The sequence below is a fragment of the Molothrus aeneus genome, chromosome 3, assembly GCF_037042795.1.
Source record: "Molothrus aeneus isolate 106 chromosome 3, BPBGC_Maene_1.0, whole genome shotgun sequence".
Lineage (NCBI taxonomy): Eukaryota > Metazoa > Chordata > Aves > Passeriformes > Icteridae > Molothrus > Molothrus aeneus.
In genome coordinates this window covers 110336577-110356881 of record NC_089648.1, presented here as the reverse complement: position 1 = coordinate 110356881, position 20305 = coordinate 110336577, and the positions used below count along the sequence as shown (strand labels likewise).

Genomic DNA, 20305 nt, shown 5'->3' with positions numbered 1-20305 from the left:
AGACAGGGGATGACAAGACCAAATCCCTCCCTTTGCATGAAAATGTGACCATCACATTGGTTGTAATCAGAGCCCAGAAACATCTGCCTGAAATGAAGTTTGACTGGGAATTACAGTACCACTGACAATTTGGCTTTGTATAAACTTTGCCGTGTGTCTATAGTTTGGCGTGAAGAAGTCCTGCCCTCCTTGAAGGGGACAGACACCAGCTGAAAGTTTCCTTTACAAAACAAAATGAAACAACTGAAGAAACCCCAACGTTTTCTCAGAACACTGCAAAGGATCACTGATTGAAAAAAATGTTTCTCTTCAGGTATATTCAGGCGAAGAAAGCATTCAGCTTCTTTAAACTGTTATATAAAATTGGTACTAGTTTCTTTAAATACTATCATAATTAAAAAAACCAACTGATTCCTGAAATGAAAAAAAAAATAACAATCCTAATTAAAAAATATCCCTCCATGCTGATCTTCTCTTCAGAATAGGTCAGCATGGGAGTTTTGCACCCTAGACAGTTACAGTATTTCTGGAATAAAAAATTGCAATTACACACAGAAAATACTACAGCATTCACTTAAAAATATCTCATTTTGTTGTTGTTGTTTTTCCCCTCCCAAGTAGAGGGATGGTGGGATTGAAAAGATGCCCTGAAACGGGAATATTCCTTTAAAGGAGCAATACTCTCAAAACGGAAAAAGGGTGTCGGATAGACGCAAACCCGGTGATTTAACTCAAAAAAGAAAAAAAAAAAACAACAAGATATTCCAGCACAGAAACAGAATCCGAGAGAGATGAGAATGTTCAGACACCGAGCGGGTTATTTGGAAATGTCAAGACAACCCCACAGCTTTGCCAGCATCGGAGGTGGCAGCATCTCCTGGCGGTGGAAGGCTAAGCTAAACCACGGCGCTCTCGCTACGCTCTTGGGTTTCCTCTGGTTGTTGTTTCTCGCCATGTACTTACAGTAGAGGGTGACACGAGACAGTTTTTATCAGCAGTTCCCCACACGTAACCGAGTCGAAGAATTTTTCTCAGCTAAATCACAACAACAACATCAACAGAAATAACAAAGCACCAAATTCATCTCAAGACGTGAGTCAGTTTTACAGGTTATTACCGTTTGAAGAAGTTTTGTTGGTTGTTTTGTTGTTGTTTGTTTTTTATGTTTTTTTTGTGTTTTTTTTTAATCCCGACTTTTCATGTTTTGTTTTCCTTAAAAACAAAACAGAAACAAAACAGAAAATCAAAACCCAAAAATCCCCAAAATGGAACAAAGGATGCTTTACAATCACTTTAAGGCTCGCACTGAATGAGACATGACAGGTCTTACACGAGATTACAAATAATACATGTATGCCTTTCACAGCCTTAAAATGATACAGTAGGTCAAATTATTTTGCCAGTCACTGATCAAGTATTGTGCCTTTAAATTGACTCGCTTTTTGCTACCATGCTGAGTTTTATTATTACTGAAATAATTATTAGAGATGCGGGAATGTACTTTCAGATCATGTTTTTTGGTTTATAATTTTGATTACTTCACATTTTCCAGAAATCAAGGTGGCAGGCCTTATTCTGGGCTCAGACTGTTGGTATTTGCTCCACTGGAGACAGTGGGGCTTTAGCACGAGCAGTTGTTGGGAACAAGATCAGATCCTGTATTTTCACTCTGATCTGGTACAATCCCACCTTTGTACAGGGTCCATTTCCACAAGGAAAACGGTCCCAGGGTGAGGTCACCTTTATAACACGACTCGGTCAAGGCTTGGCCCAATGGTGTTATAAATTCCTTCCCAAATTATCTTACAGACCTGATTTTGTCTTTCAGCTGTTGGAAAAATCAAGCTCCATTGGGGTTGTCTTGGCTTTGCTTTCTTATCTTTTCTTTCTTATCTTTAGACATTTGGAGGGGTTTTTTCTGCTAAATCCAATATGAGCAACAGGACTTTTTTTTTCCATACATTTCTCTCTTTTTGTTGTTGTTAATTTTTTTTTTTTTTAATTTTAAGGTTTGCATTTCAGTTGGATGGTTGGTTTTTCTTTTGTTTTTTTTTTTTTTTTCCTGGCATATAATCATCAAAGAGTTTTGCATGAGAAAGGTGACAGTACTTAATGAAACTCAGCACCTAAGGGCATAAGGCAGTTGTAGGTTTGTTTGTTTGTTTTTTTTTTATTTTTCAATCAGCACCAATCCCATAAATAATGTTCTACACTTGGTGTACGGTATAAAACTGATGTGGAGATGCCTCCTTCTCCACCTGTGAATCCTAGGTGTGGAAGTTGAAATACTGTTTCTTGTGTGTAAAAAACAAAAGAAAAGTTTTTCTTTTTGTTTTTACTTACAAAACATAGAGAATATCTTTTTTTTTTATACATACAGCAACCAGAAAGAAAGCTTATCTGAAGGTTTGTGTTTGTTTCATGATCTGTGTTTACCGTAAACAAAAATAAGGTCCCCTCTTTTACTTTTGCTTTAAGGAGCTTTAAAGTGAAGATTCATATTGTAGCAACTCATATAAGAGAGGTCCATCTCTATACCTAATACCTACAGCTGTGGGGGTGACATATTGGAGGATGTTGATAGTTCTTCTTAACCTCCTGTCTACAAAATGAGCATCCCAGGCAGGATATCTTTTTCTTGGGATGTCAATCTTAATGAGAGGCCCCTCGGGGGGGTAGGGTCGCCCAGATGGAGTAGATGGTACCATTGCTCTCACCTGGAAAACGGGCAAGCAAGTGTCAGCTGTGAGTTCCTCCTGTTGCTCCGTGACCGCTCTGGTGGGCGTAGCCTGGGCCCCCCGGTACCCAGGGGTTTGGGGCGCCATGGGCTCAACATCGGGGGGCAAAGGAATGCCCCAGAGCAGCTCGGCGCAACAGGAGCTGGCAAAGATCTTAGCTCTTGGCCCCATGGGATGCAGCACACCATAATATAACAGCATCAAAGCTATCCCAGCAGCAAAGCTAAGAAAGACACAACACAGTGCTGGCACGGCATAGGAGTCAGTGGTGTCAGGATCTCTGTAAAAATACCAAAGGAGCGTCAAGGCAGCGTTCTCCGTCAGGACCACCGTGTAATACGCAAACATTCGGTATCGAGTCCGCCCTTCCTTGACATTAAACCAGCAGAAAATGTACACAATCCCTACCACCATGTTGAAGAGGATCTCCTCCCACTTAGACATGCAGAAATCTGTCCCACCATGGATGATCCAGAAAGCCATGGCACACCAATGGACCACTACAAAGATCCCAAAGTAGAGCTGGAAGATGGAAGCAAAGAGAGCAAAAGAAATAACTCGGGATGAGATGGTGAAGAGGCGCCAGAAGAGATGGATGAGGGCCCCTCTGTAGCTCATACTCTTCTTGTCGTCCCTAGAGTCCCGAAGAAGCTTGTGATAGGAGGCTAGCACCCAAGCCAGGGACATCAGGGAGGCCACAGAGGACACACCTGCCGGAAGACACACAGATCCACTGAGTTAGACAGGAGCTTTGGTGGAAAACATCATCTGCTCACTAAATTATTGCATCTGGGGCAGGCTCTGGAGCCTGAAGGTTCAACTCACGTCAGGTTGTCCTTACAGTCTGGAGGAGAGAAATACAGAGATATCAGTGTGGGAATTGGAAACGGTATTCAGGAGTTCTCTGACTCCTTGTCCTTATCTTCCTGAGCCACTGGATTGGGCACCCCACCCTAGCAGTTCCAGCAGGGAACAGCCTCTGTGCTCATCCTGACTGGATCCACATTTGAGAGTTTGAAATCCAGATCCCATCTAAATGCTGAAGCCCAAGTGTGGAAGTTACTTTCTTGGAGAGCAGAATCTCTCTTGGAATGCACCACGGCAAGAGCAGGACACCTGTATTCCCTGCAACTGCTTGGATTTTTTTAATTCTAAAATAGTTTAATTTAAGCAACATTCCTATTGATTCTGCCTTACTCAGGAATCTCCATTTGCATTTGCCTTTCAGAAAAACGAGGTTTTTGTCCCATGCAGATAAATCCAGGGAGCATCAAGACTCATCAATACCCTTGAAAGAGTACCAAAACAAAGGATCTGATCTCTCCAGCAAATCCCTGCCTTGTTTCTGGAATGGACCCAAGACCTCTACTGGATGTAGCTCTTCTCCAGTCTGGTCTCCTTTCTGGAGCACAAATCCAAGTCACAGTCATGTCAGGGAGAGCACAACCTGCACTGGGGTCACCTTCAGCTCCCAACACATCCTGCTGCACCCTAACATGGGGCAAAACACCCCATGATATTCCAAAGGGACCTGGTCTTATTCTCCATCCCAACACTTCCACAATTTATTTCCTCCAGAAGATAAAATAGTGGCCCCACCACACTTGAGAGGCTTTTAAAAATATAATTCCATTGATTATCACAAGGGTAGATTGAATAACTTGTGGAGCAAAGCATCACAATAAAAATTAACTGAGAGATTCCTGGGAAAAGAAAGAGCTGCTGGCATCTTATTCCTTTGCCCACACTGCTGCTCACTGGACAACTGTTCTGCAGGTGAGGAAACAGATGATGGACCAAAATTCATATTTGGGAAGCTCAGTAATTTGGTAGCTATGGTTGGATGGGGCCTTAGCCAAAGATTTATCTGGGAGCATAACCTTTAAAGTCCAAAGGAAAAACTGCTAATGGTTCCAAGCAAAACAATGAGAAATGCCCCTTCATCTCTGATGTGTAACTGGGTGATAAATCCAGATCTTACTTGGCTTTTACTTCTTTAAGAAAATCCAAGGAACATCTTGTTGCAGCTGCCCTGAGTTAAAAAGGTAAAATGACTGAAAAACTTAAATTTCTTCATCTCCTGTTTCCTCTTCTCTCTGCTCACAGGGGCTTGGCTTCCATGGGAATGCAAATAAGGTCCACTGACTCCTCAGACCTCACTCTGTAGAATTTATCTTGGTTTTGAGGAGCCCACCCCACCATGTATCAGGGTTAGATTTCTCTCCTTCCAATCTATTTGTGTCTGGAGGAGAGATGATGGAGAAGAAGGCCAGGAAGGATGGCAGACTCCAACTCTTCCCTCGTTGGAATTCTCACAGCCTGCAAAGTCCACCAAAACTACACCTTTTTATCAGCTCTCAGGTTTCCCTCTGAATCCCTTGTCTTTGGGGTCAAATGGACATTTGAATTTCAGACTGAACTTTAAAAAACAGCAAACAGCAAAGCAGTGAGAGCACTGGCCTTATCCAAGAGGGGAACTTTAAGAAAATCACTATTTCCCGCGAGTTCTAAGTCCTCACTAAGAAACACTTGCACATAGGACTTGGGGATTCCAGCCACAGACTCACAGAATAGTTGAAGTTGGAAGGAAGCCCTGGAGGTCATCCAATCACTCTGCCAAGGTAGGATCACCTGGAGCAGGTGGCACAGGAACACATCCAGGTGGGTTTGGAATGTCTCCAGAGAGGGAACTCCATGCTCTCCCTGGGCAGCTGTTCAGTGCTCTGCCACCCTCAGCATAAAGAAGTTCTTTCTGATGTTGAGGTGGAACTTCTTGTGGGTTATTTTATGGCCACTGCTCCTCATCCTGTCACTGGGCACCTCTGCAAAGAGTCTGGCACCATCCTCTGACACCCCTTGGAGGTATTTATATGGATTATTGAGATCCACTCTCAGTCTTCTCCAGACTGAACAGGCCCAGCTCCCTCAGTTTCTCCCCATAATGGATGAAAACTCCTAAATATGAACAGCCTCATACTCAAGCAGATGTAGATTAGATTCATTTTTCACCTACAAGATGAGTTACATTATTGGTAGACTTTATTAACAGTTTTGGAAGGATGAGTCATGCCACAAAGTTTTGTTATGTGTATAAGTACTGTTTGTTGCATTACTTCTTGTCTATTCAGTTTAAAAACTTTCCATGATAAGCAGAGAAAAAAATATGTCACTTATTGCCTTATTTTAGTGCTGTTTTACTAGAAACTTGTACAGCATTAGCTGTACCTGTACAGGGAAACTCAAGCAACACCAACTCACAGGAGACAGATGTGTCAGCCTGGATTAAAAATGTTTCTATTGGGCTCACTTATTCCAGAAAAGAGAGAGGAACAAAATACACCCAAAACAATCCCCCAGTTTGCACATAAAGGCTTTACCTAATATTTTCAGGGCAGAACCCTCCACTAATCACAGCCCTTGCTGTAAATTGCTCAGAGTGCGTGCGTTGAGTCACTCGCACGGTACCGGGGCTGCTGACAGTCATCTGAACGTCTCCTCCAGCCAGCAGAGAGAGGCAGACACCCCCAGAAAGTGATTCAGCCTGTCCTGACATCCGTGTGTGGGACAGGGAGGGGTTGACTCATGCTCCCAAGGTGTCTGACTCCATCCCTTGCCAGGGGACGTGCGAGCACCAGCAGTCAGGCGGGATGAGCCCCCCCGTACAGAACAGCTCATTGTCTCTTCATCTGCACCGAGATCTGAGGGAGGCAATGAAGGATCTTTGGGCAGTTTGACATATCTTTGCTGTTGTTTAAAAGTTCACAAGCCTTGTGTTGAATGTGAATTTTGGCACCCTGGTGATGAGCAGGATCTGGACCTGCGTGTGAGGGGGGAGATCTGTAGGTGGATGTCAGTAGGAACTATCGAGTAATGTAAAGACTTTTACATCACTTGTACTTACTGCCACAGAAACTATTCCCTAGCTCTTTCATACCGACCTAAATGACACAGCACTTTTCTCATCTTGACCACAAGCTTCCCATTCCAAATTTTCCCTGTGACTTCTAGCCTGTGACATTTTCACACAATTTACAATTCTCACAGACTGTGGGATGAACTGTCCCTGTTTTTCCTCTCAACTTCTCCAGACCTTATTTCTAAGCAACTTTAGAGATCTCTTCAATTATAACTAAAACAAACAGTCCTGAAAAGTTGGATCACATGAGCAGTCATTTTTTATTTTGATTCTGACTCTTGCACGTGGTAACTGATGCACCTTGGTGGAGCATGAGTAGGTTTCAACTCCCTTCCAATGTTTGTTTATCAAAGGGATGAGGTTGGGTAAACACTGAAATCACTTTGAAAAAAGCTCACTCCCACTCTTCCCACTCTGTTCCCAGCCTTGGAAGTGGAACATCCCCACCATGCACAACCACATCTCTGCAGGCATTCTCGAGCTCCTGTGGGGCTGGAAACCTTGTGGCTGCAGCGCTGGGATCTGTATTCCACCTGCCAACAACGAGTCAGACTGGCACAGACTGGGATTCTCTTCAAACCTCTCTGCGCTAGGAAGCCATGAGTGACACACAGGCCAAAGTCAGCACCATCAAGGAGTCAAGTCCCTGTGTCTTGAATGACACAGCACAAGAAATAATCCCCCAGATTCCTTTAGGGATGAACCCTGAAGTCCTGGGAGTGAGACATCTGCTCACCTACATTCAGCGTGAGGAGGCAGAGCTCTATAATGTCCCATTTGACAGATGAAACACCAAGATTTGAAGGATTTACCCAAGATTTCATATAAAATCCAAGCTAAAGCAGGGAGCAGTTCTCCTTCACATCACAGTGAGCTTGACAAGACATTTCAGACAGGATTCAGCTCCTGCTGTAGAGACTCACCCCAGGGTGTCCTTGGTTAAATGATGTCTGTTTGCTCAAAGAGGATCAAAGCTTAGTGCAACCATCACAGGTGGGAATCCAGCAACGTTTGAGATGCTTTAGATTATTCCAGACCACCATGTGGAGCTGGCAGATGTGACAAACTTGCATGCAGAGGACAAGAACATTTCTGAACTGGGAGCTAGGGTGAAGGAAGGCACTCAGGCCATTTCAAATGACACCAGCTGAGACTCAAAAAAATTCTGCCTTTCTCAGGGGAGCTCATGATCCCTCTTCAATGATAAACACATGTGGCACAGAGGCTGTGCAACAGGAAATGGTGCAGAGAGATGAGAAAGCAGTGGGAAATAAGGCAGGTGTATAAAAGTTAAATTTCTGAGAATGTCAGGCCAAGTAATAGATTCTCTGAGAAACAAGAGCTGTTGCTTTGGATCATGAAAACCTGAGTGGACTTGAGTACAATGTAGACACTGATCTGATACCAGAGGAGAAGAGCCTGAATCACTCTGAGTTCAAGGGACACTGCAGAGGCTCACAGGAACTCCCTGAATTTCATCCTGGTTTAGTTTTTCTCCCCTGGTTCCTACCCATAGTCCAGAAAAAGAAAATGTCATCTCAGATTTGTAAAAAGGCTCTTTGGGAAAAAAACCCCATCCACATGAAAGAATCAAAGCAATGATTCCCCTGAAATTGCCATTGCTGCTTTTAAAGCCTGGGAACAAAAACAGTGCAGGGAAAACCATCCCTGCCTATCTGGCATATTCCTGCTATGCAGGGTTTTACAACCACTCTAATGGAAAAAAATCACACACACACACACACAAATGAATATTTAAAATGAACAATACACCTATTTTGGCCTTACTCACTAGGGGTAGGTACAGTTTTCATCACAAATCCAGCTGCAGGTCGTTGGCTGCCCATAATTTGGATGCAGCTGCTGTAGCACATTCCCTGAGTATTTCCTGTGGTGCCTGCCCCTTTAACGTTGAAAATGATGCCTGAACAGTGCTCTATTTCTTTTTTGACATTAATTCTCCTTAAGACTCCACTAAAACAAAATGGGAAGATACCAACATTTCTCCCGGGTGAGCGGGATGGCAAATATTGAGCATGACACGAAACCTTCCCTCAGCCCCTGTGCAGAGGCAGCTCTTGCTTAATGCCAAGTGCCACATTTCAGTTCATCCCCATCCCTCCCTGGCTGCTTAGGCCCCTGTGCTGTGAACCCTGTTATCCTGTTTTCCCCTTTGGGTGGCACGTTCCTCCCTGAAGCTCTGTAGGAGACGAGGAGCAGGCTTTCATTTTGATGCGCACAGAGTGAAAATGCATTTATACACAAAAGAGATCAAGGCAGATCCTGCTTTTGTAACAACAGGGCCTGAAAGTCACTCTCCCTCATTTTTTAGTCTGATTTAATTTGTTTGTGTCAGAGTAAAAGGGGTCAGAATCAGACCCCAGGTCTGATTTTCATTGTTTCCTGATGGATTTTGATGCTTGATCTTTCTTAATTCTTTCCCATCCGAGGAGGGAATGACTTTTGTCTTTTCCCCTTTATTTTCCCTCTTTATTTGTCTCTTTAAACATGGAAAAAATATGGAACATTGTTATTATATAAATAATAAAGGTCTGCACAGACTATTTTGTCTTTCAGTTTCCTCACTGGATTTCAGGACACTTCCTTAAAGAGTTCCTCCAGTGTGCCACCAGTCCAGTATGGCAGATGGGAACTATTCTACCTATTGTGAACATGATGCAAAAGTCTGACCCAGGAATGGCCTCCTCCCATTTATGTGACACCTCTGTGCTCTACTAAGAGCTGGAATTACCAGGGATGAAAATCCAGATCTTTACACTGGGGAGACTGGGAAGAGATATCACACCAGTGTCCTGCCCTTTGCTCTTTTCTCACAGAAAATATTTTGGTTTCATCAGGTGAGGGGTGAGTTTCACATCCTAGGAACCTGCTCCCTTCCTAGGGAGATCCTCTGGGACCTTCTTCCAAGGGGTATCACATCCCATTCTCCAGCATCCAGCTCACCTGGACACAGCATCACCTTTCCATGAGAAACAGAAAACTGCTGATGACTGGGAAAGGCAGGAAACAAAGGTAACTCCTTTCAGGGACAGATTTCCAAGTACGTCTGGATAACAAGAAAGTCTCCTACCACCAAATCCCACTGGAATCCCTCACAAGGCTTGTGCTGAGTTTCTGTACAGGATAGCCTGTAGATAGTCTGTAGCCTCTATAGCTACAGATAGATTTTCTGTACAGGATAGCCCATGTCCAAGCTGTCACAAGGAGAACTCTTCCACATTACACCAGAGGTACATCCACATTCCCAAACCTTTCTCTGTGAGAAAATCCATGCCAAGGCAACTCCACAAAAGCTCACTCACATGGAGAATTGCCCTCCTGCCCCTCAACAGTTAAAGTCTGGCTCATGTCCTGAAATTCTGCTTCCTAAACCCTTTTCCTTTTGCTAAATTAAGATGTCCTTGGTGACCCCAGAAAAGCTGAATCCCTCCTTAGTTCCTCCCCCAGCCCACGCCTCAGCACTGCCTTGAGGAAGCATCCACGGGGTCACCAGGGATTGTGTTTCCAAAGGCCTTGCTTTCCTGCCCTTTCATCCTGCTGCCTCTCAGCTGTCCCCAGTGCCCCTTTTCCCTGCTGCAGGAAGGGGTGACCAGCCACACTCATCTGATCTGGGCTCTCATTATCTCAGCTGCTTCTGTCATGTCTCCTCCTATTCGTGTTCTCTGTGAACTCGGGCACTCCAAAGCAGCTCCAACCCTGCAGCCATCCAGTCTTGGATCTTCTCCTGGATGCAAGCCAGAGACTGATCCTGCTGTGGGAGGCACGAGCACCCCAGGCCAAGCAGAGATGGGATAATCCACCCTCTGTTTGGGATTGTCCTTGAATAACCTCAGTGAAGTGTCAGTCTCCTGTTCAAAATGATGGCCCACCACATCAGGATTGGCAAAGCTTTCCCACTGTTCTAAAACCCTCTGGATGAAGATGCCCTGTCCATCACGTGCCTCAGTGTTTATTTCACCCCAGGACTGCTGTCTGAGACATGGGATGAGCTGTCTGGAAATGCCTCTGTCTCTCCATTGACTCTTCCTGGTGAATCATGGAATGGTTTGAGAGGGAAGGGTCCTTAAAGCTCATCTCATTCCAACCCCCTGCCATGGGTACAGACACCTTTCACTCTCCCAGGTGGCTCAACCTGGCCCTGAACACTTCCAGGGATGGGGGTCAAACTGAAATAACCAAAGAAGGACATGGTAAGATGAATAGTAGGTAACAGAGGTTTGACATCCAGCAGCTCCCCACAAGAGCTTATGGGGGAACACTGAGTCTCAGTGAGGGGAAGAGAGGAGAAAGGAGGATTGCTGAAACCTGTGCTCCAGGATGAAAATTCCAGAAATTCCTGGCTCCAGGATGAGCAGAACAGCCCACAGTGGCTCCTGCAGAGCAGAAGCTGACAGACCCAACATGATCTGGGCATATTCAAGTGACACAACACAATGAATTTACACCACTGAAGACCAAGCAGGAAAAACAAACCCCCAACACCCTCCTGATGTGAGAAAGGTGCCATGGTCAGCCAGAGAACATCCTAGAACAGCCAGACAGAGTTACCAACATCCTCAAGGGATAGGAGAAAGACAACATCCTTCTGTTACATCACTGAGAAGAAGGCTGGTCTCCAACAGGCCTGGTGTACACAGCCCTCATCAGCATGAAAATTCACTTTTTGCTTTCCATGACAGCCCTGCCCCTTTCCCAGTATGCTGATTGCAAGTATCCCAGGTTTTGCCTATTTATGTAGGGAAAGAAGCTGCTGACACCTGTTCCAGATCTGGAACATTTCTGGCAGCAACTGGGGCAAATCTCAGTCCCTGTATAAGCAGAGGTCCACAAACAAGCCTCAACTCACTTGGCTAACTGGGGCCTTTGATCCTGTGTGGTAAATTTTCACACACACTGGCTCATAAAAACCAGCACAGAGGAGAAGGACCCACGGGAAGTGAACCTGGTGGTGGTATCTGAACCCCGAATGAGAAACAGGATTATTTGTAGACCCTGAGCTCAGCTGGCAGAATCTGCCATGCCCACCCATCTTGTTAAAATCCCTCAGGAGTTGTGTCCAATCTGCCCAATGGGAATGGTTCCTGGACCATGTGAATTTGTTTTCTCATGCCTGGGAAAGCTTTGGGAAAGGGCTGGCAGGCAAAACTCTACCAGAGACCAATTTAGGACAAACACCTGAGTGCCAGTGCTTGGGCTCCAACACTGTTTGTGTTACAGGTATAGAGAAAATCTGATCGCAGTCCTCTGTTTATCACAACCATGGTCATATAATCCTTTTCATCATGTTAAAAATAACGTGGAAGACCTTTGGCTCAACTCCTCAATGCCTGGAGATAAAGTTTCTCATATTATCAGATTTTCCAGGCTGGGCAGAGTAAATTAGTCCAGGTGGCTGCTGTGTCGGGACAGCTCTGGGGAGCCCAGGCATGGCAGGTAGAGCTTAGGTAAAGTGTAATACAGATGTGGGGTCAGCTTTCTGCCAGAAAAATGTTATTGTAGCTGGACAGGGTAATCCTTCCAGGAATCTGGTGTCAGCTATGCTCCCAAAATTATGCCTGAGGAAAATATCAGTGTGAGTCCAATGCTAGAGACAAATCCAGCCTCTTCTGCAACAGCTCCACCCAGCCACCAGAGACTCTGATGGGACTCTAATGGTAGAATTCAAAGAAATGACAACACACAAACTCACTTTTTAGGGGGAAAAATGCATGGCATATGTCTAAGAAATCCATTCAGGAATTTGGAGTGAGTTTGGTGATTTGGCTCAGTCCTAAAGAAGCTGGAGGCAATCAGGGGACAGAGAGACACACACAGTCTTACTTTTGGAGTTCCTGTTGGTGTGGCATAAATGATATAAAAGTATTTATAATACAACACTGTTTAGTTCAAAATGGTTATTCCATTTTGAACCTTCCCCTAAATGTTAAGAAAATGAAATGGAAACGATTTACTGTTTTCCTTTCAGCAAAAGCAGATTTTTTTTCTCACTGAAAGAACCCCCACATCATCAGATGCTCCTTTGAGGGTGTTAATGAAGAACAGTTCTTTCCTTTGTGATTTTTGGAATCAGAATTCTTATTAATCCTGCTGATGGTGTTCTCAGTGTCAGTGTGGGGCTGCACGGATGGCGTTTCCAATTAGAAGAGCTGCTGCTGTCACATAAATTTGTGTTGATGAGGACCAGTAACGCACATTGCAGCAAGGACCCAAGTGCCAAAATCTCTCAAGGATCTTCCCACCATGCCCAAGTTCCCAGTGCATCCTCCAGAGATCATGAATCCCACAAATCCCTGAATCTCAGGTGGGCAGGGATGGCACTGCAGCTGATAGAGACACTCAGAACCAACAACCACGCGCATCCCTGTCTTCTAATGAGCCACAGACACAAAGGAGAGATGGTCTGTCCTGAGCTTGGTCTAAATCCCTCCAGGCACCAATCACCTGGGTTAATTCTGCATTAGAAATGTGCTGGGAAAGCAGCAGCCAGGATTTCCCGGGCACAGATTAGCTTGTTTGGAAATAGAGCATGAGAACTGCTCTTCGTGTCTATTTTTGTCAAAAGCTGCATGGATTGCCACTCTTTTCAGGCCGAGATGCCCTCTGCACAGCCATCACTGTAATTATAAAGACTTTTGAGTTAAATCCATGTTAATCTGAAGCCTTTAAGTGCTGTCTCAGAATGACACTGAAGAAGAACCCCACCTGAGCCCCTAAAAGTGAACAGCCGCAGACGAGAAGATGTGAAGCTCCTCGAGAGACCCCAAGAGGTTTCACTGGAAATGCCCCACCAGGATGCTCTGACAACACCTCCAGCAAGGACAGGATTTAACTCTGTGCAAACAGAGCAAAATCCCTCTTTGTAGGGAGTGTTAGAAGGCAGGGGAGTCACACAAACCCGGCTCAACCTGACAGGAGCACAACCATCTCTAGAAACTTCCGTTGCTATTTCTTGTTGAGAACATAGTTTTTGTCCCTTTGCTAATTAAAATTGTCTTTCTAGAGCAACAGGTACAAAAACCCCACCACAAACATGGGTACTTCAACTGGAAAGAATAAGATGGCAAAATCCAAAAGGGGTTATTCTTAGAGGAAAAAATCACATTTCACATTCAACAGCTGCTTGTTTGTGAAGGGCACTTTAGTTACAACTTCTAGTGGCCAATTGTTTGTTAAGATTTTTCAAGTGTACCAAATCCAGCAGAGCTGCTTCCAGTCTGAATCCTGAAAATATCAGAAGGAGCCTCCTACACTGAGATTTTTCAGACCTAATTATATTTGAACTCTACTGTTAGGAACCCTTCAGAAGAGAAACACACCTAAAGGAACCACTGGCATGCGCTGAAATGGTGAAAAAAAACGCCAAACAAACTGTTTTGCTAAAAAAAACAACACATTTAGCATAAAATTTTTTCCGAACCATTTCTATGAGTAGGGATGGTTGGCGTGCAACAGCAGGACCCCACAAACATGTACAATATATGTGCATTTCAACATTGCAATCTGACATCTGTTACAGCACCCCTAGCCTGTCACTCCTTTTTTTCTTTTTTTTATTTCTGTTTTAATTCAGATGAGGACTGCAGACATTGGGAAAGATGAAAAACTGCCTACCACAAGTTGAAAGGATGCTGTAATCCTACAAGTGGGGGCTAAAATAGTCTAAAAAAGAGGGGAGCAGCACCTCAGTGCTGGATAGGAAAGCCCAAGGAGTTCCACTGTCTGCTTTGGAGAGCAACCACGAGGATCCCTTTTTCCTTAGCACAGATCTGGGGAAGCTTTGGACCCTGCACCCAGAAATCAGCAACTAAGCCAAGCCTAATTCTGTTGACTGCTAAGTTCTGTCCCAGCCTTCAAAACAGGGCAGCCAGAGTGCTTGGTGGGAATTGTTCTTGCCATCACCTGAGCCAAGCATGGGAATTGTTTGGGTTGGTGTTGGCTGCCAGGAGCTAAAAATGTGCCAAGGGCTGATAATTGAAGCAGAGGATGAACAAGATCTGGTGGCTGTGCTCATGTTCTGATGTGTTTTGGTTTATCAGCAGGGATGAAACCCAACAGACTTGTCCAGGATTGGGAAAGCAACATCTCCTGCCAGGGTTTCGTGAGGGAACTTCCTGCTGAAAACAGCTCCCACAGGCTGTGCCTTGGAGATGAGACAACATCAAGGCAATGCTCCCAAGGGTCTGTGACAGCACCAAACAGGGATCCTGCAAACCTCCTCTGGTAGGCGGCTGGGCCTGGATGCAGCATACCTGCAGGCAATTAGGGAAATAACTTCATCCCAGCTCTGGGAATGATTTTGGCCCGATGGGAAAGAGGAAGGGACCCAATTTGGATCACACTCAGTGGCCAAAGAAAGAGGGATCCATCCAGAGATGTGTCAGCAGTGCACACTTTGTAACCTTGTGGTTTATAAACCTCTGATGTTGTGTAGCGGGCCTTTGGTGGAAATGCCTCAGCATAATCCAAGCTGAGGGGACTGGTCTCTGGAACAGAAGGAGCCTCTCAACATTCCTGGAGGGTACACAGGGCTGACATCCATGAGGCAAGTCTGGCAGGGCGTTCCTGTGAGGGGGAGTGACAAAGAGGCAAAAACAGATGTGGTGCAGCTGGTGCTGTCTCGCAGTGGGGTACTGAAGGCACCAGGGACACTGATTTCCAAGGATAACAGCAGGAAACTCTTTCTCCCTCTGCCTCCCACATTTTTTACACTCTGCAAAGACCTATGTGACAGGTAGCAGGTCACAAACTTGTGTTGTGTCCAAGTTCTCCAAGGGCCTGGAGTGACAGGACAAGGGGCAATGGCTTCAGATGGAAAGAGAGAAGGTTTGGGTTGGATATTGGGAAGGAATCCTTGTTGTGAGAGTGGGGAGGCCCTGGCACAGGTGGTCCAGAGAAGTTTTGGATGCCCCTGGGTCCCTGGAAGTGTCCAAGGCCAGGCTGGATGGGGCTTGGGGCAGCCTGGGATGGTAGGAGCTGTCTGTGCCCGTGTCCTTCACACATTAAGTCATGCTTATCCTGGCTTATCTCCTGGGTTTCTTTGTCTTTTGCAAACATTTTTGGGACCTTGATATACATCAGACAGGGGCTCCTGTGCCTGGTGGCTGTCCCCCCTCAGTGACCCTCTCTGTGAAGACGTGGATGTTCTGAGGGCATTGAGAGCATGAGGTTGGTCAAATGCCAGTTGGGACAAAAGGAATTTCAGGAGATTTCTATTGACTCAGTAATTTTTCCCAGACTCAGAACTGTCACCCCAAGCTAATAATTAAAAAACAATTAATAGTTTCTGAAGTGAGACAATTCTTTCCTTCAAAACTTAACGATTTTGAGTTGCATCAACCTGAATTGCTCCACCTCCATCAGGGGTAGAAGCACAGAGTAGTCCCTGCCCACCAGGGCATCTTTCTCATGTTTTTTTGCACATCCCAGAACCTGTGTGGCATCTTTTCCACGTTTTCCTGCACATCCCAGAGCCTATGTGCTCCCTGTTCATCCGCGCTCTCCTAGATGCCTGACAAGAATCCCGCACTAGAGCAACCTGAAGCTAAAAAGAATTGTATTTCACTTACCAACAGCTGTTTTTTCTATGCTCTTATCCCAAATCTCCCAGAAAGCCTGCAGCATGGAGTCACCCAAAAAAGTCTGAATTTCCTGCCTGGAATCTGCTTGACAAGAACCCAAACTTCTCTCCATGCCTTGGTTTCTGGCTGGCCCCCAGCTCCCGGGAACAGCATGAGCTAATGCTGTTGTAGTGCTCTGATGATGTAACCCCTTCCCAGTGATTACCACAGTCTGACAAAGCCTAAAATTGGCAGCACTGGCCCCCTGCCAGCTCTGTCCCGTGAATGGTGACTCATCTTTCCTGGCTGTGCCGTGTCCTGTGTGTGACGGCGACACGTGGTACGGAACAGACGGGGTTTTATCAGCACTCCAAAAATAAGAGCCAGAGACATGGCAAGGTGGTGGACAGAGAAGCTGCAGGTGGGGATGGGTGAAGGGATGACATCTCTCTTTGGGCTGGCTCCAAAGAAAAAATAGCTGTCCCTGGCTCTGAAGGCTCCTGGATCCCACGGCACTGGGACAATACGGCTGATGATGGGACAAGCTGTCCCATGCCAGTGTGCCTCAGGCTTGGCCTGCTCTCAGCATGCCAGAGCAAGGCGTCCTCAGTGCCACTGCCAACTGTGGAGATGGCTTTTTGATGCTGCTGGGAATTGGCCAGGCACCAGAGGCTCCTTTCCAGCAGGGCACCAAATTGCTCCCTGTCATCCGGCTTTGGTGGGAAGGAGGGGAAAGCAGGAACAGAGCCATATGCCCCAGTCTGGCAGAGCACTGGAGTCATATGAGTGGCCTCCCAGGCGAGCTGCTTATGAGTTCAGAGCTATCTGGGCCTCCTTGGGCTGCTGGTGAACATTTAAAGGGAAACTGTGGTGGAGTCAGGACAAATTTTCAGGGCAGATCATCCCAGGTCCTCCAGGCCCAGCAAGCACATCCCTTTCCCACATGGCAATGAGCAACTGCTTTTCTCCTTGTGCTTCTTCTGTCACAGGAAACCAGGCCTGGGTGATGGAGACGTCTCCCCCTTCTTTTAATCCCCAAGGAATGACATGAGAAAAAAGGAAAAAAGAAAATCTGCCTTTGGGCAAAGTTGTAGCATCTTTTTCCTCATGATCTGTCCCAGAACCTGAGCCAAAGCTCAGCTTGTGGCTCTGGTAGATCTTGTCCCCACTACATCTCCTGTTACTGAGGACTTTATAAGGCAAAGACTTCTTTAGTTGTACAGTGAAGTTTTCTTGGTGTATCTCAGGAAAAATGCACCAGTCAGGAAGAGGATTTCTGCTTTGCAGAAATAGGACTTTCCCCCACAGAATCTGCAGATGCCATATTGAATTTTGCACTGATCCCCACGGGATCTGGTGCCTGTGTAGAACAGACCCTGGTTTATTTATGAGGTTATGGGACTCTTCATAAATGGGGACAATTTTGTGTTGTGAGGTCACAGAGATTGGGTTTGGGGGTTTGATTCCTGTTTGAACATTGTTGGGCACACCTGTTTGGCCCAGGCCAGCATGAAGGGTCTTACACTAACTTTGAGTGCTCCTTCAAGTGGTGAAAAGGATGAAATTTCAAATCTCATGAGCCTTTTTTTCACTTTCACTGGAGCCCTGTGGATTTTAGTCTCCTCAGTTATGTTCAGGCCAGTGTTGATGTCACTTGAAACTCACATTTTTGAACACCTACAGGCTGAAGGTCCCTTTCTAACTCAGTTGACCAGATGAGTCTTCTAAAGTAAGTGACAGGGAAAAATTATCTTTAGTTTGCTCCTGCAAAAAGGAATCATAAATGATTATAGACAGTCCCCAGACATGGCACAGATGAGGGAGAACATGATTAAAAAAATAGGACTTCACTTTGGGAGGAACCAGATGACTTGCAAACTCCACCAAGACAGCTCTGCAGCCAGCACACATCTGTAACTGAGATGTCTGAAATCCATTTTAATGCCTAATTTGTATCACTCTGCTTAAATAAAACGTCCCCCCAAACCCCTAAGTTAATGTTGCTTTCTCTTAAATACATGAGCAGCTTCAGCCTACTTTTGAGGGCTGTGGAGAGTGCAAACACCTCCCAAATTCCCAGAGACTCCAGCAGGACTATGCAGAAGGAAGGCTTATGATGCTAATCTCTCCCAGATGAACTGTAGGGTTATAGAGGAGATGGACACAGCATCTGTGGAGAGATGTGGCTTTTTTTGGAGGGAAAGACCCTGTGCTGAAAACTGCAGCCTCATACAGGCAGAAATCTTTGTGTAAAGAACTCGTGACATGAGTGGAAGGACATTGGTGCTTCAGCTAAATCTCATTAAGCTTTAAAGAAGCCACGTAAAAAAAATAAAAAAAAATTAAGTGGAAGCAAACCTCTTTAAGAGGAGATTTATGCCAGAAAACCTGGAATCCCTCTCACCTCCCTGTCTGCCTAGAGGTTGGGTGTCTCCTTTAAGCTGGTTTGATCTGCTCCTTCCCACTTGGCATGGAGGAAGCAGCACCTCTGTGGGGTGAAGGGGTTAAGGATGGTTTGTTCTGCAAGGACTGAGGTGGATTATCTGCTGGGAGTGATTATGGAATGAGGATCTGGGTTGCTGAGCTTTTTCTGTTGTTAATGCTATGTTTTTCCCTGCAAATAGGTGATTTAAATCATGGGAAGTCCTCTGGCCATTGTTCCCCAGGAGTCTGAGAGATGGACACCCTTTTATCTTCTCCTAAACCTCAGACACAGTTAGGATGACTGAGGGACAATGCTGCATCATCTCCAGCATCCCCTTCCCCTCCTTCAGCCTGACCCCAGTGATAGGTATAAATGCATCAGATTCCCTGGAGAAAGGGGCTGCTGCTGGTTGAGCATCTCATCCCACCTCCTTCAGCTGCTTTGGGCATGAGCTGTTCCATGTGTTGGATCCATCCTTATTCCCTCACCTTCTCTTGACTCTGTTTTGGGCCCACCCAGCTGTGGCAGTAGCAGATAAATCCTCCACAGAGGCTGCCTACCAACACCAGCTCCTTCCACATGGATATTCAGCAGTTGATGTTCCATTTGCTCCATCAACCAAAGAATTCCAGCTCAGGCTCTCAACATTCACCTTCCACTGCTCACCTGATGGAGCTCACAGAGTTCTCACCTCTTTTCTCTCTTTGCTCTTTTCTGTTGTTCCTCAGACAAGGGCAGCTAAGCTGGGATCTGCTCTGCCTTGTGCTGGGGATATGATGAAGGAATGAATCCTGACTCTCATGAAATCCCAGCTTGAGTCTTGTCCCAAGCTTTACTGAGGCTGGGTCTTGACCTCAAATTCCAGCTCCAGCACTTCTGCTGCTGGACATTCTCACTTTTGGGTGAAACTCCTCCATTCTTTGAGTGCTGAAGGAACAACAGACACAGGTCCCACCCAACCCTCTCACACAGGTACCTCTCATGGGCAAATAGTTCTTGCAAGGCAGGATGAGGTTTTTCTTTCTTTCTTTCACCCACCCAACAGATTGAAACCCAGGAAATTAAGCATTATCCTGCTTGTATCACTTCCTACTCATCCTTCCAAGATCAGCCCTTTCTACCACCATGCTGTGTGGCAGAAATGCTTTGGAGGAGATGCTCTGGATGTGAGTAAAGACCCCCAATGTGTTCAGTCTTCTTTCCTCAACAGCTCTCTTCAGCCAGGACTTAGAAGAACAACAAAACCTGCTGATAGCCATTCCAATGACTCCCTTTCTAAAGCTCCTTAAAGAGAAGTTGTCTGGGGAGAAGTGAAGCCTGGGTTTGGCATTACAATCCAAAGAGCAGGGAGGGCTGGGGCTTGGAAGAGGGATGTATGCCACAGGAAATGGTGAACTGACCTTGTCTGGCACTAGATGAATCCACAGGAGTCTGTGGGGGATGTATGGAAGCAGCTGGAGTCTGGACACATCAGCAGGGGCTGTACCTGGGCTTTTAAGCCCTTCCCTGGGCTGTTTTTTCATTCCTCAGGGATGCAGCTGATGTTGTCCCTGTTTAAAGGCAGAACTGGCCCCTTCCTGTGACAAGCCATGCTCCCACAGACTTGATGAGCCAGGAGAGACTCGATTTGATTTTTAAACACACTGCC

The 20305-nt window shown here is 45.7% G+C and overlaps 1 protein-coding gene across 1 annotated transcript in view; it reads right to left on the bottom strand.

Annotated features, from left to right (window-relative positions):
• Positions 1-2034: 2034 nt before the first annotated feature.
• XKR6 (XK related 6) overlaps positions 2035-20305 on the bottom strand; it is a 175333-nt gene continuing 157062 nt past the window's right edge. The window contains exon 3 of the mRNA XM_066547614.1: positions 2035-3448. Within this exon, the coding sequence (XP_066403711.1) occupies positions 2484-3448 (965 nt within the window). The 3' untranslated portion in view covers positions 2035-2483. The remainder of the gene's footprint in view (positions 3449-20305) is intronic.